Source organism: Eublepharis macularius, chromosome 9 (genome assembly GCF_028583425.1).
Source record: "Eublepharis macularius isolate TG4126 chromosome 9, MPM_Emac_v1.0, whole genome shotgun sequence".
NCBI lineage: Eukaryota > Metazoa > Chordata > Lepidosauria > Squamata > Eublepharidae > Eublepharis > Eublepharis macularius.
The window spans coordinates 92,956,945-92,973,660 of NC_072798.1; the positions used below are offsets into that span (position 1 = coordinate 92,956,945).

General features: G+C 43.6%; 1 protein-coding gene across 1 annotated transcript; it reads right to left on the reverse strand.

Annotated features, from left to right (window-relative positions):
- Positions 1–550: 550 nt before the first annotated feature.
- On the reverse strand, positions 551–15,895 carry GTSE1 (G2 and S-phase expressed 1). Its single transcript, XM_054989015.1, has 12 exons — positions 15,861–15,895; positions 12,666–12,748; positions 11,109–11,166; positions 10,419–11,028; positions 8,738–8,893; positions 7,087–7,228; positions 5,289–5,627; positions 5,069–5,141; positions 3,825–4,067; positions 2,993–3,179; positions 1,414–1,542; positions 551–1,073 (listed from the first exon to the last, which is right to left on the reverse strand). The coding sequence occupies exons 2-12, from the start codon at positions 12,739–12,741 to the stop codon at positions 990–992; spliced, it is 2,097 nt and encodes a 698-aa protein (XP_054844990.1). The 5' UTR covers positions 12,742–12,748; positions 15,861–15,895; the 3' UTR covers positions 551–989.
- Between the last annotated feature and the right edge of the window lie 821 nt (positions 15,896–16,716).

Here is a 16,716-nt window from a genome sequence, read left to right on the forward strand (position 1 = left end):
CTGCAGCCATACAATAATGTGCTAATACGTTTCTGTCGACAGAAGCTGAAGATGTTCATATAACCTGCGTTCTGTATCACCATCACAGCTCCTATTGTAATGCAAGTTAGGTTTCTGGCTCCTGCAGAAATACGCTACCACTCCAGAACCTCTAGCTCAGGGCTCACCCCTTATATATTTATTTGAACTTATAGGAGGCACTTGCCCCTCAATAAATCACTTAAGTGTCCACTGAAACATAAATCAATTCTAAAACAGTTCATCCTTGGATTTTTTCCCAAAAACTTGCATTTCTCAGCCTCTTTCCTACTTTTGATATAGTGTTTCTATAGACTTCCCTGTATAAATCCTTAACTTTTCTGACATTATAAACTAGTATGAGTGGTTAACATTCTATTGTAATACTTCTTTAAAAAACCTCTTTGCATTATGAGAGGTTTGCCTGCATTGTGTCAGTCATAATGTGGGGTAAATTGTACTATCCTTGTATTGGAAGGCTCTAGAAGAGGTTTACTAACAGTTATTCAAAGTGCTTATATAGGCACCAAAATAGTTTTAAAATCTTTAATAGACATGTGAAAGCCTAGCAAAAGAGCTCAAGTACAAACTCAAGGCCAGCACTGAGATTACTGCAGCAACATGTTGATTTTAGTATAAAAATGCAACATTGTTACAAAAATCATTTCTTTATTTTATCCCCATGATATATTACTACGTTGTAAAACATTTTGCTTAGTTTTACAATTCATATCTATCAATAGCATATTTTAAACATCTCTAGATAAAAATTAAATTAGCATTTAAACCCTATTTCTCCTAGCAGCAACCAGTCACAATCTTACTCATCAAGTATTCAGAGTTTAAACCTCATGCAGTTATCCCAGAATTTAAATACAGTATATCTACTACCTCAGTGAAATATATATCCACTGCTAAACACGTACACACAAAACTCCCAAGTTTAGTGATGACTTTTTAAGTGTAGGAGATCAGAACTTCAATAGAGGTGAATCCAGATTCTCTTTATTTCCTTCTGGACTGAGGTAAATAAGTGGAGATCCCAGATTTACTAGCTGGAAATAGAACAAAAAAAGATATTGTTTTATAGTTGATTCTTGTGCCTTTTGAATGCAACTTAGTTTAAGGCCCTACTGCTGCTTCTGTAGACACTACCACACACCAATACAAAATCCAAATGCTGATCTTGCTATGGCTACCTAATACCAGCCTTAGACATGGTTACAGTTTCTTGATTAAATGTCTCTGAACATGACGTGTGTTTAGACAATCTCCATATTCACCGTAAAGGGATGCCTGACTATAATCAGTTAACCAAGATTTATCCTGAAGGCAGCACGAACACACGCACGAAGAACAGTAAAAGGAGCAAAGTTAAATGGGGAATCGCCTCACCTGTTCCTTTGGCTTCAATGGAAGGACTTTAATCATTTCAGGGGAGTTGAAGAAATCAATAAGAGGCTTATTTTCACATTTCTGGAGGGTAACTGGTGTTTTCTCTCGCCCAATATCTATCAATAAACCCTAGAAAACAGTATTTCACATATTCATTTGCTGTGCATCCTACAGTAAATTCCAGCAACATGGTGAAGGACCATCCCAAACAAAACGACTGAAGACTGTCACTGGGCATCTAAGATTTGGACTTTCACCACTCTTCATGAGAGTCCCCCTGGAGAGGCTGCCACGCACCTTTCTAACACCACCTTTCCATAACCACACCGATACTATGGGGAGGCAGCCAGTTGTAACAGCGTCACAATTTTTGGTTTATAATCAAAAATCTGAATTTATTCTTTAACCTTCCCAATGGGCTGCAACTTTTCTACAGAACAAAAACCCAAAGTAAAAGGGGGAGAGATCCTGCTTTAATAACGTTACTTTGCATGGATGCTCGTCCATCAAAGGCTGCTGCCACAAACCCACGTCCAACTCAGGCTTGGGCTGACCTCCCCCTACCCTGAGGTAAAACTTCTCCTCTTTAAACCTATGAAGCTGTATACTGGGCTGGAAAGCCTCTGGTAGAGTGGCTGATGTTAAGCTTCAACTTTCCTTCTTGTCCCACCCTTAAGGATTATTAAAAATGGTTACCCAGCCAAGTCTTAGTAGGGAACAGATCAGGGCTTTGCGCTTCCCTTTAGCATAAACTGGCACACAAGGCTTGAGGAGGTTCAAAACGCAACTGAAGGTTTATTTACAGAAGGTTAAAGTCAAAAGGCACGTAGGCAGGTGTTTGAACTTACGTAACAAAGGTTTTTATACAGCAACTTCACTGGTGTGAGGCACTAAACACTTCGTTTAACACTAGGTTGCTGGCTTCTTTCAGAGGTTGACACTGCTTCACAAATGTTTCCCTTTCAAAGCACAGACACAGCACGACTTCCCCTCCTCTCCAGACTTAAGGGTGCTCCACTGAGAGAAACCCTGGCTAGATACTGGGCAGGCATTATAGTTATGAGCCATAACCCTGTTCCTGGCGCTGAAGGGGAGACTCCTGTCTACCTACTTCCTTGGCCCTCTATAATTCCCAGACCTCTTGAGTCTAAGTAGGAGTTAGTGCTGGTTTTCCCCACTTTAGTCCGAGGACTAACAGTGCTTCACAAACCTTATTTCTTCTCCCAGAGGATTCTCTGGCTGACCCTCCCTGGTCCAAAGCCAGGCTCCATCTCTCCTTCCACTCTCTCGTTTCCTCTCTCCCACTCCCACTGCCATCTTCCCCAGCATTCCACCCCCAACTGCCATTCCAGGCTAGCCCCATGTGGGGGTGAGGGGAGGAAACACGTCAATCATAGCTCACGGACTGGAAATCTCAGCCTCTGTAGCTGAGTCCATCACAGCTACTTATCAAAGAAAGGCACTGGAGGGCACCAGCATCTTTAAAACGTTCCCCCGGAAACCACTCTGAAGTAGAAGACGCTTCATACTTAGTTTAGTTAGACTGGTTTTCTAAAATAACAATGACATTTCAGCATACCTCCTTAGCTTGCGTTTCATCAGCTGTTTTTTGATTTTCCATAAAGTCTTGTTTCGGCGAAGGGTCCTTCTCGGGGGAAAAATCAAGTGCAACAGACACGGCTTGAGAGGAAAACACGTCTTCTTCCGTAGAAGAAACTGATGAGCTATGGGGTGTCTGCATGTTGCTTTCCTTTGCTCTTTTGGAACTACACAGGAAGAGAGGTTTTGAAAGTTTTATATGGAACCTGAGCAAGTTTTGCGACAAGTAGTAAATTTAAGTAATTCAACTGCTTTGCAAAAACAAGAGTAACAGGTATTTCCAGGTGGGTATGCACAAGCACAGTAGAAGGTAAACCTAATTTTTTGCTCATTTTAGGATTACAAGTTGAAGTTTAATGCAAAACGTACAAACTCAACTTTAGCTCTATAGAACATGTATGTGTAAGATGTATCTTTTTGGTAAGATTGCTCAGGAAAAGCACCAATTGAAAGCTTATGGCCACCCAACTACAAATTAGGGTATTTGATTTAATAAGAGCTATTCATGAGCCACAGGCTATTTCTAAAGTCGCCAAAGAAATCTTTCACGCTCAAGAGCCTGATCTAGATTATCCAGACCTCAGATTAACTCCAGAGCAGCTCAATAGTTAACTCTCCAAGGCTCCTGCTTGTTGTGGAAACGGGAGGATGCTGCTAACATGGCATCCTGTGATTTCAGAAGATACTATCTAGTGACTTTAAAAGGTAAGTCACGTGAGTGCTAAGATGGAGTCTGCAAAACTGAGAAGGATTAGAATTCACCGCAACACACAAGTGGAACATCGGCTGGGTTTGACTAAGGCTAGACTTACCAAACAGCTGAAGTTGTTTTGGAGAGCGCACTAGAGACTTGACGAACAGGTAGAAAGTTGGGTGAAGACACTGGCCTAGGGACCGTCTTGGGTGTCCTTGCGGGAATTCCCGACACGCGACTAACGGGTGCAGGCAGTCCAGAACGCCTTAGACTAGCTGGAGTCAGGGTAGACTTTATGGAAGAACAGGAATGTAACACAGTTTGTTCTTCTGGCTGTTTGACAGGCAAGCTGGTTACATTACTAGAAGGATACAAGCAAAGTTTATTTTTTATTTATTTATTTTACCGTATTTGTATTCCGCCCTCTCTGCAAGCAGGCTCAGGGCGGATTCTTGAAGTTCTTAGACACTTCAACAAACCCACAACTAGAATATCCCCATCTTCATTTAAGAGCATAATCAGACTAAAATTTAAGGCAGCTCAACAACTAGATCATTTTTTTTTCCTGTAAGGGAGCTTTAAGCTAGCCTACCAGTGGCTCAGCACCATCTCTTCTAAATGGCAGCACCTCTCTAAAGTCTCCGGAAGGTTAAGGCCAGCCACAGCAAAACCCAATTCCAGAGATGCTACGGACAAGCTTTAAAAACTCATTCCAGGTATTTACCCGAGCTGTTTGTGCTCTACTGAAGTGCTACTGCCAAGCAAGTAGTAGATTAAAATTAGACTAGTAGATTAAAATCCAGGTCAGTTATGAGGGATAAGGGGATACCTTTTCCACCTAAGCATGTTGCACTACTGGGCAGCCTACAGAGAGAAGGGGGTGCCGTTGATTGCATCAAGGCCCAAAGGTATCCCAATTCTGAACCTTAAGCCCAAATTACACTCAGCACAGAACTCTTAACAGGGGAAACAGTGAATAGATCCAACATGCTCAACAGTAAATACAAGCATCCCAGATTTCCAAAATGCTGTCAGGGCACGAGACAGCTGAGAAATACGTACTCCTGCCCCAAGAAGCGACTTAATAAGAAAGACCATTGTCATCACCTAAATAGCAGGTTTTTAAAAATATGCTGGAGAATAGGGGCAATAATTTTAATCTTGGACTGCTCAGGCAACAGAGACCCCTCAACCCTGCCTGAGGGCAGTAGATGTGGTTGCAAGTTCCCCAGACGCTGTTTAAAGTCACTCCCGCCCCACTTCTAAAGTTTCAGGCAATACTACTACTGTCTGTACAGAGTTGCCCAAGAGAAGAGCATGGATGGAGGCACATAAATAAAGACAAGTATTAGAAGAGATTACCTTCCAACATTGCCACACGATACTACCGCAATGGGTTGCAATACTCGCGCCATTCCATTTCCTGAAGACGTACCTAAGAGGAAAGACAACTGCAGAGGTTCTCAGGCTTCCCAAGCAGTTCAATCCTGATCCATCGTAAAACGGCCAAGTATAAAACTCTCCATAGTATTCTAATGAAACTGGTGTAGTTGAAATTCTTGGATCAGATTAGCATGCTTACCTTCCTTTGTGGAGGGTACCATTTTAGTTTCGGAACAGGAACCACCTCTTCTGTTTTGCAGTATGCTTTTCTGTGATTTTTGCAGTCTAGGATCCGAACCCATTCCACGCATCCCACTGCCTGAAGTCTTGGATTCGAAAGCAGCTTTGTATTGGGGCATATTCACAGAAGGGTGTCCTTTTGTGGCGCAGGTGGATCTCTCTTGCTTCCCAGATTCACCAGAACGGGAAGCCTGCACAGATGATGACACCCTTATAGGTCTAACCATAGCTACTTTGGCTGTACTGGAGGAGACCCAAGAGCTGCGCGTAGAAGCTTTTGCAACAATATTGGTCTTAACTAGAAGATAAAAGCATAATTTTGATCTGTCACTTAACTTTGACATAATCAACGACATAATCAACAAACACAGCACTTGCAAACACCATGGAAGGGCCAGGTTCCTGCTGTGAAGCTTGCAATCTGGATTTCAGTAATGAGAGAGAAAGGACAGAACCAAGTGAAATGTTTAACTTGCAATGTGTATTGCTAACACATTATGCTAGGTTAATCTAACTCACTCCATGGTACGACTCGTGCAACTGATGCATTTCAGCCACTATCCTTTTTGCACACTGATTAATATTTTGTGCTTGGATTCATTGACTTGTTCAAAGCATGTGTACCCAGAGCCAATGAAAAAGGTCAACGTTCAAGAGCAAGTATGCCTTTAGACCATGAAATGAGCTAAAGCAATAAAGGCACAGCATAACCAAAGGTGGATGAGCATATTCCTAGATTCAATCCCACAAGTGCCAGGAAGAATTCTCAAACATGTATTCTAAGATGTCCAGTGTCATGGTTCCTTCAATGTCATTTGCGTTGCCCAGAACTTACAGAACTATTGATTGCCTCTTTCTGGGTGCCGTGGTCACAGTGCCTTTCGTGTACAGTTCTGCTCTTCACAAACAGCTTGGTGCCCTGGTCTCCCTATATACACAGATGTTTTTCTGATCGTCTGGGCTCAACATCCCTATGACTGTCAAAGACACACACTGAGCAGTCTCTTGCAGAATTCCTCCAGTTTAACCCATTGAAATAAGTGGGCTTAGACTGGAGTAGCTCTACTTAAGATGGCACTGTATGAACCTTTGTTACAGATATTTGAGCTCCTTATTCGTAACAGGAGGGGGGGGCAACACTTAATAGGACCTGGGAGGATCATATTCAGCAAGAAAGAGTAATACCAGAGCTGGTCAGTTACCAGGGATCACCATTCACTGAATTAAAGCTTCACACCATCTCCCGCACACACCTTCTGCCTTACACTGAACAGGTTAACACACATATGTGCTGGCTTAGACTGCTTGTTAGTATACTTAGAGGCTGGACCAGGCTCTGGGACACTGAGGTTCAAATCCCCACTCTGTCGTGGGATCTCGCTGGGTGACCTTGGGCCAACCGTACGTCCTCAACCTGAGCCTACCTTACAGGGTCGCTGCAAGGATAAAATGGAAAAGGAGAATAATTTAAGCTGGTTTGGGGAGGAAGGCGCAGTATAAATGAAGTACATAAATAAATGCTGATACATAAGAACAGCTCTACTGAATCGGACTGAATCGTTCAGCATCCTGTCTTACACAGTGGCCAGCCAGTTACTATGGAGGGCCAGCACCATGGCATAGAGACCCTTTAGTCACCATGGCTAATGGCCACTAGAAAAACCTGTATTCCATGAATCTATTCCCCTTTTAAAGCCGCCAGTGCCTGTGGTCATCGCTACATCATGCATGGCCACTAGTAAATTTGTAGTGCTTACCTGTTCCTCTTTTAGGGGAAATGGAGAGGCTTGAATTGAAGCTTGAGTTCATACTAGAAAGTGAGGACGACGAGGAAGATAACGTGCTCCTCCGCATTTGAACGTCTTTGGGTGGCTTCAGTTGTGTTGTCTTTATGTTTAGCTACGAAGACATTACAACTTCTTAAGAAAGTCTAACAGACTTCAAAAGACACATGGCATGTTTACTTTGAAGTAAACGCTTTTGCGATCCACCTGATGCTTCGTGACCAACAGATGTTCCATCTATTAGCCATCCTATAAAGATACATCCATGCAGAATAAAGAACTAAGTCCCTCATAATAACCGGGCTTTCCCCTGGGAACTTCTACAGAACCAACACAACATACTCCACAAGCTGCTGCTTTGGTAATATTTAGAGCCAACATTTTATGCAGATGCAAAATTTTCAAGAAGCCATACTACCGCATTGCAAGAAAAAACAGCTAACAGTGACAGTCTGGAATTATTTCAGTTAAAGTTATTATATATTGCTGTAGATATTAGCAAGTCCAAGATGTTCTTTATTTCCTTGGATAATTTGGTTTGCCCTCAATTGCCTTTATTTCACCCAATCCATATATTTTCAAGTAGCACATAGAGCTCTCCCCAAACTAAACCAGACCCAAATCCATTACTGTAGAACGTTCCATTCCTATAGAACAGCTCATCATATTCTCTTTTATGGTTTCTGAAGAAAGATTTCCTACACTTAGGACTATTGACCTAAGCCTGGTACACACATACATCCCAGCACATTGACTCACCGGAGAGGGAAAGCGGGCATGATCACACTGGCCCCACCCCCTGCGTTTACATCATTTCCTGGTCTCCAGACTGCGGACAGGAAGAGGCTGACTGCACCCCTCCCCTTTGATCACCAACGTTCTGAAAGCTGCACCAGGTGTTTGACTGGTACTTTTTCCAGGTAGTCTCAGAGCTGTTACAAGTGATGCCAGACACGTGTTTTTTAACATGTCGGGTGCAATGTTACCTGGGAACTGTAGTTGAAAACAGCATTATGTCCCTAGCACAGGGAGGCAGGGGAAGGGAAGAGTTTTTCAAAGCAGAGCCATGCCAGATTGCTCTGCTTTGAAAGGAGGAACTTTTAACATTGCTTTCTTGCAATCTCAACGGAGAGAGGAATACAGGATCCTGTCCCTAGCGTGGGGAGTCAGGGGAGGGGAAGAGCTGGTCATTCATCTCGCTGTTGAAATTACAATGGCAAAGTTCCTTTCCCCCAGCGATCTCTCCTGCAGCTCTGTCTTTGAAAAACTGTTCCCCTTCCCTGCCTCCCTGTGCTAGGGACATAACGTTGCATACAACTACAGTTCCCAGACAAAATTGCATCTCTAACATGTTAAAAAACACGTGTCTGACATCATTTGTAGCTTAGCTCTCAGTCTGCAGATGACCAGGCAATTGCACAGAGGCAGCGGGGGGAGCACGATCATACCTGCTTTTCTTTCATTTGTGAAAAGTCAACCGGGCCGGGGGGGGGAGGGGGGGCGTGTCTCTTTGTACCAGGTTATAATATCACAGGTATAAACCAATGAGAATTAAAACTCTGGATGGCATTGTTGATCAACCACAGCGCTAGCCATTACGCCTTCATTAAGGGCAACTGGTCACCTTGCCAAGGGTAGGAAGAGCGCTCTTGACTTCCATCAATGAAGAGTCTGCGTCACCTGAACCAGTACTTGATTTGCTGGAGAGCAAGTCCTCAAGCGACCCCCGACTTTTCAAGTGTTTCCTGCCGGGACGGTGCTCTGGTCTCTCTTGTTCTGGCTGCATGTTTTGAGTTTTTAAGCAATTGAAAAAAAATCAATTAGAGGCCATAAGATGAACAATTGTATGTCTGCTTATCAATCTACTAACTCAACTAATCCCCATTTGTCTAGCAAGGATCAATGATCACCTACTGGAAGTAAAAAAAAACGTGATTAAACACACATTTAGGATTATCGGGGCCAGCTGGTACATGCCTTTACAGATCACTCACATGCAAATCACCCAACGCACGCACAAGCAGACCAGTTCAATGAAAATCATTACTTGAGGTAATTTCAAGTTTTCGTGCAAGTAATCCCCTCACGGAGATGCCAGCCACTGGAACTTATTTCCTGGAATTTAAAGTTGAGACGCTTGATTAAGCGGACACTGGCTGCTTTCACACGCGGTGGAGAATGTACTTTCAATGCACTTCAGCAGTTCAGAAATGGATCTTCCCGTTTCACACAGGGAAGTCCGCTTGCAAGCAACTGCGACACGTGTGAAATTAGTATGGTGGTGATTTTGGTCGGCCCGCCCTTGTAAATTTTCCACATACCATTCATTTTGGAAATTTCAAAAATGGGGAGAGAGCACTACCACAAAACAGCTGCCACAGGTAGTTGCAAAATGTTAGGCGGTGTCAGTTTCTGAATGAAGAAAATGCATTGCATCACAGCACCGAGGTGACACCTCCTGAGTGGAGGAAAGTAATATCTGGTTCTTGCTTTGGGGGAGTGATGCTTTGTTTCAGATGCAAATGGGCACCAGGAATTGTAGTTCCTGACGTTTCGCCAGCAGCTGTGGCTGGCATCTTCAGAGGTGTAGCACCAAAAGACCCTCCTCAGGATACAGTGAAGCCTCCCGCCATTAGCATTCCACACCCTGGGAAACTCTTACAGGATGACTCAGCTCAACCCCACCCCTCCTGAGTAGATACAAATGACCTGCCAACATCTTTTCCACGCTGTGACACTGAGAGATCGCTGTCTTTTGGTGCTACACCTCTGAAGATGCCAGCCACAGCTGCTGGCGAAACGTCAGGAACTACAATGCCAAGACCACGGCAATACAGCCCGGAAAACCCACAACAACCATCGTTCTCCGGCTGTGAAAGCCTTTGACAATACATCGGGGACCAGGAACTCCATGGGTGAGCCCCATAGCATCCACGGGCACCAAGCTGAGGGCCACGGCTCCAGGGCCACCTTGTCGTCTTTGGGGGCATTGCTGGCTATCTCCCATTCAGCTTCATGTAGGAATTCCCCTAGTTTAGATCCCGCTAGTTAGGTACATTCCTACAATACCATCAGATAACAGGGTTACTTATGAACATAGGCACTTGAATAGGCAACATGTTGATAATCTCTGCTTTGGGCTAATATGCCATGCCAACCATTTAATATCAAGCCAACATATCAGTCCGTTTCGTCTACTTCACAGGATTGCTGCGAAGACAAAACCTAAGAGGGGAGAACCATATACATGGCCCAGGAGGCAGGGTGGGGTTTAAAAAAAGGCACTAATCAGGAAAAATCTTTACCTGGCCCACTGGTAAGTTATTCCCAAGCACAAATGAAGTTTTTACTGTCTGCAGTTTGCTTGCTTTTTTATTGTCTTTGTCACCACGAATTTGCAATACTGGCGAGCTGAATGATTTCGGCAATTTGTCTGTTCTAGGGCTAGATATATTCTGAGGAGTTAGTGGAGAATTCATGCTGTCTTTTACTCGGCCCAGTTGCAGTGGGTGCTTCTGTACGGAAGGTAGAAGCTGGGATACGGGGCTGTCGCAAACACAGTAAGTCTCTCTCTTCACAGCCCTAGGGGTTCTCTCGCTCTTGATGCCCATCTCAAAGATTTTCAATTTCGACTTGGATTCTTGCACAAATTTTTCCACAGACTCTGTTCTCTGTTCTTCCACCTGGCCAGCACGAGGTCTTTTCGTTTTGCTGGCACTTTGGAGCTGAAGAGCCACCATGTGAGCTTCTTTAAAAATCTCCACAAACTTCTCTCCAGTAAGTGGGCTCCACATCAGGTCATCTGCAGCCTGCGGCGAGATGTTCCTCTCTGCCCCTTCACAGGCCTCCACAGCCACCGCAATGCATTTCTCTTTATGGCCCATGGGTCCAACAAACACTTCGTCATCATTTTCACTAAAACAGACAACGTCAGTCAAACATCTGGAACAGCCTATTCTCTAAGTACCAAAAAGTACAGTGCGTTCTTTGTTTACCTTGAAGGAGACAGCGAAAGGTCAAAATCAAATTTCTCATCAGAGAGATGGGGAAAGTCTGCAATTAAAATGGTACATCATTTACTGGTGCGACTGACATTTTCTACAGTGCAAAAGCGAACGTATTACTTTTAGCCGTACTGAAACCCTTCGCTTCTACTAATATTCCATCTGCTTGACAGAGCAGACAACCTGCCCATTCTCCCCCTCCACGCTCCCAAAGCAGGTAACTGGCTCTGTTGAAGCCAACACCACTAGATACATATCCAGAATATTCATGTCGACAGGCCAGTGCAAGCAGCAGTACGAGTGCAACTGATCCGGAGGGTTGTCATATCAGGCTCTTAGCTGTAATTCTATATTTAACGGAACCCAAATCACTGTTATTGACTTAATCACAAGGATTAGTTCAATACATACCATTAATGTCAAAGGCAAGATGATCACAGGAGTGGTTCAAGTGTTAGCTTTGTTTAGGAAAAACTGAGTGCTCTACCAGTATTCAGTAACGGGAGATTAAAGGCAGTGGGAAATTTTAAAAGGGATGAGACAGGTTCATAGAAGAGAGACCTCTCAACGGCTACTAGCCAAGATAACTAAAGGGAACCTCCCTGCCCTTGGCCCCCACGTCTTATTTGTTGGCAGCTGGTTATCCCGTGTGTGAAACAGAATGCTGGACTAAATGTAGGACCGAATGGACCATTGGTCCGATCCAGCAGAGTGCTTCTTATGTTCTTACCAAGTTGAAGATTAAGGAAAAGAGAAAAGACACACTGATTCACTGGGAAAATTGACTGCAGCCTGCTATCTGGCCAATTTGAGAGCCAGTTTGGTGTAGTGGTGAAGAATGGCAGGACTCTAATCTGGACAGCCAGGTTTGGTTCTCCACTCCTCCGCTTGAAGCCAGCTGGGTGACCTTGGGTCACAGCTTTTTGGAGTTCTCTCAGGCCCACCCACCTCACAGGGGGATTGTTGTTTGGATAATAATAACATTTTTAAACCACTCTGAGTGGGCGTTACGTTGTCCTGAAGGGTGCTGCTAGGCCATGATTCTGAGTCTCTCTACAAGCTATGTCTCTGCACATATTTGTTAAGTGTAGGGAGACCCAATGATAGCTGGGAAGGGTAATTTAAAAAAACAGAGCCGGCAGAGATCACTCCTCAAAGGGTTTGTTAATTTCATCTTTGCCTCACCAAAGGCAAAGATGAAAGTGGGCGTTACGTTGTCCTGAAGGGCGGTATACAAATGAAATATTATTATTTGTCCAAGTGACTTCAGGCACCTTTTCTAGTTGCAGTATATGATGGCTCAAACATTACCGGTCAAGACAGTGAAAAGGCTAATTAAGATAGGGAGAGATGAGAAGTCCCCTATCTGAGTTCAAAACTGGCTTTCAGGTTCCTCCTAAAAACTAACTAGCCACTAGTTCCTCATTCAGAGAAGTTTTTCTACTGATTCAATGAGTAAATATAAACTAACATCAAGCTGAGCCCACTACAATCATTATAAAGTAAATATAATGACAACATTTTAGTTGTCACTATTTTACTACCTACCGTCACTGATGCACTGATCAGGTTTGACATCTGTCATTTTACATTCTGAATGAACGACCAGTTTTTCTTCTTCCATGGTATACCTACAAAGAGTTTTACACCACACGCATCAACTCAGTTCATTAAACACCAACACAAGCACCAGATTATATTTCTAGTTCCAAAAACCTGCTCCCATTGCTGTTACAATCATTTGTAAGCATCCCAAACTATAAAGGAACCCATTGTTCCCAAACAGAAGTTAATACAGAAATTAAAGAGCAATTCTGCATGGACTGTCAAGCTGACTAACATATTGCTCATTTGAAGCTCAGCACAAATAAGCAGCGTGCAAGAATCACATACTACAGGGTATTGCACATCTTATTCACAGTCCCCTCTCTGCTTGGAGTAAACATAACCTGAGAGCCAAGCTACAAGTGACACCTGACACAGGTTGGACACTTGTCAGCTTCCCTCAAGTTTTGATGGGAAATGTAGGCATCCTAGTTTTACAGCTTGGATCTCCATTACAGCTGCAAGACCAGGATGCCTACATTTCCCATCAAAACTTGAGGGAAACCGACAAGTGTCCAACCTGAGTCAGGCGTCACTTGTAGCTTAGCTTTCAATTGAAGCAGTTCATTTCTAGTAGCGTACTGCTTCCCTTTGGGCAAAGAATCAGCTCACCTAAACTCTGGTTTACCATAGTTTTGTTACTCTAATGTACTTAATTTACTTACTTTATATTCCATTTTTCTCCCCAATGGGGACCTAAAGCAGCCTACAACATTCTCCTCTGATCTATTTTATCCTCACAACAATCCCATAATTATTTGAGAATTTTTATACCACCTCTCCAGGCAGTTTACCAAATTAAATAATTCAAGCATGAAATAATTCATGCTCAAGCTACAGGAAGTTTTTGCAGCAAGCACAGGATTCACCCTTAACTCTCAGGTCCATACAAGGAAGATTCATTCCTTGATGGCCACTAAAACTGGAAGGCCAATTAGACCACACTAGCCTAGCTAGGGTCATAAGCAATAGCCAATAATCTGATGAATCCATGTACAAATAAGCATCTTCACACTCTAGAGACAGCTCAGACAGCATAGTGTAATTGCATGTTTTGTTCATTAGAGATCTTTTGTTTTTGATCAAGTTGTTCTTCTCATTTTTAATCTGCTTTCAGTGAGAAAGGCAGGCTTAAAATCAACTTGATAATCATTTGCCAAGTTCTTTCTAAAACAATACTCCATCTTCCACTTTCTCTTGAAAATGTGGCTTTGCTGCTTTGCGTACCACTTGGATTTGAAGAAAAAAATTCTAGCGCTGCTAGGCCATGATTCTGAGTCTCTCTACAAGCTATGTCTCTGCACATATTTGTTAAGTGTAGGGAGACCCAATGATAGCCGGGAAGGATAGTTTAAAAAAACAGAGCTGGCAGAGATCACTCCTCAAAGTGTTTGTTAATTTCATCTTTGCCTCACCAAAGGCTCTGTCAATTTCACCTCTCTAGTCTAAAACAACCGGAGGGCAGTAAGGAATGGAAATGGGCTGGAGCTGCCTTCCAGAGCCAGGCTTGGACCCGGAAAGGTTATAATGGGCTGAAGTTTTCCTTCTGGCATTTCACACTCCCTTCACACAGAGCCAGTTGCCCTGCCACCAGTTCTCTTTTTAAACCACCCTTCCCGGCTAACAGTGCATCTCCCCATACATGTTCTTCACGTGTCAGATGTCTGGTGCAAGAAGGAGTAATTTACTAAAGTTACTACAGCTTGACTAAAACAGCCTATTCTCCAGGGAGCTCCAAATGGTACTAACGATAAAAATTCTTTATAACCAGACTTCTTTACGGTTGAGTGAAGTTTTTAACTTCCCTCTTGCAAAACTTTTTAAAGCTACATTACAGGATGGTGGCACGCAGGACTAATTTGTGTCATATTCCCTCCCTTACCCCCACCTGGGCCAGTAAACTCAAAAGCAGACTTAAGCAAGAGGAGGCTGAGTTTTGCCACGGAGAGGTTGGCTGTCATTGGCTCCTAAATGACTCACTGCAGATTTTCACATACCAGGTCACAAATCAGCATTCTTACTAGTTTGAATCCCACTACTGCCCCGACCTCAGTAGGCAGCCTTGGGTAAGCCACTCCTCTCAGCCCCACCTCCTCAGCTGTATTGTAGGGATAATAATAACACTAACTTGTCCACCGCTCTGGGTGAGGCACTAATCTGTCTAGAAGCAGTTATTAGATGCAGAGGAGTTAGCCGTATTAGTCTGTAGTAGCAAAATCAAAAAGAGTCCAGTAGCACCTTTAAGACTAACCAACTTGACGAAGAAAGCTGTGGTTCTCAAAAGCTTATGCTACAATTACAGCAAACAAAACGTCAAGATTCCTCAACATCTGCATCCCACCCACACCTCTAAAGCTTCAACCTCCCTGGCTCAGGCAGCTTGACACAGGAGGAATGTTTTATTTGTCATTTGTAGTCCGCCTTTCTCACTGAGACTTAAGGCAGATTACAGTGTGAGATTAGTCCAGTCTGTATCAAGGACATTTCCATACAGTACCAAGGACAATTCCATACACAATGCGATAGGGTCAATAAATACAAGTTTATTTACTTATTTACATCATTTATAGCCCGCCTTTCTCACTGAGACTCAAAGGCGGATTACACAGTATGAGGTTAATACAATCAGTATCAATAAGTACATTTCAATACAATACCATAAGGTAAACAGATACGAATTTAAAAGACATAGCATTAGCAAGGATCCAAGACAGAGTAGAAAAAAATACTGGAGCAAAACATAATCAATTCTAGGAGTAACATTAGACAACGTGGAGCGCTAGTTGTACATAGGAGTACATATTTAAAGCAGCAGATAATAATAGTATAATAATATAATAGGATAATAATAGGCAAAAACAGTGATGAAGTATATGATCCCCATCTCGTTAGTGAAGCATCTGAGACCCCCTCCCTACAATACAGCCCTCCTATGTGAGTAAAAGGTATAAAGGCACAGCAGTAGCAAGAATCCCATACAGAGTTCAGCAAGTGCAGAAACGGAACATAATCAATTCTAGGGCTGACATTAGCCAGCACGAATCATACAGGTTTTATTAGGAGTTTTATTGCACCATAAACTGCTCGGAGCAATTTCTGGACAGAGGACATATAAAACACCAAGAATAGCGCACGCACCGTTTCAACACTGCTCACGCAAACGGTCTCCGCTACTGGGTCCTCCGGACGGGACGTTCAGAAAGCTCGACACGCCTTCGAGGAGGAGGCCCGTCGGGCGGCAGGCAAGCCAGCCCCTCCTCGCCTGAGAGCCGTTAACGGTCAATTACCCCTCGGGGCGCCCCCTCCCCCTTTCGCCAGCGCCCGCTAAACTCCGGCAAAAGAAAGCGAAAAAAGAGTCTTCGGGAATGCCCGCCGCCGTCGAATTTGAACCAGCAGCTCCGCCTACCTGCCCCCGCAGCATCTTCCTATTGGTGGATTTAAATGACGCTTGTGATCTGAACCAATCCGGTTGTAGTGGGCGGTGAGTTTAAAAAAAGGCCTCCAACGCGGAAACGAGTTTAATGCATTGTGGGATATGTAGTTTTGTAGCCTTTTCCTCTTGTTGCCCGTCCTGTGTCGCTCTAGGAAAACCGTAGGCGCAGGGAAATGGGTGGCACTCGATGGCTCGGAGACAGAGCCAAAGAGCGGTGTTTGTACTCCGCTGGCGCAGTCGCACAGCGGCCCCTGAAGGGGAGAAATGCCCCGTGCGCTGAACTCTTCTGCCTCGTTCGTCCTCCCAACAACTACTAGATTTACGATGCAATCCTCAACAGAGTTACTCCAAGCCCATTCGTTTGAATGGGCTTAGACTGGAGTAAATCAGTTTAGGATTGCCCTGTTAAACTCTGTGAGTGGATTGAAAAAGTGTGGTTTCTGTGACCAGAGCTCTCCTTGGGTAAAGTAAGGAGGAGCTGGATCTAAAGAAAAAAGTGTAAGAAAATTTTAAATGGTCATCAGACTAAGCAAAGCATTACAGGGTGGTATCAAAAACTAA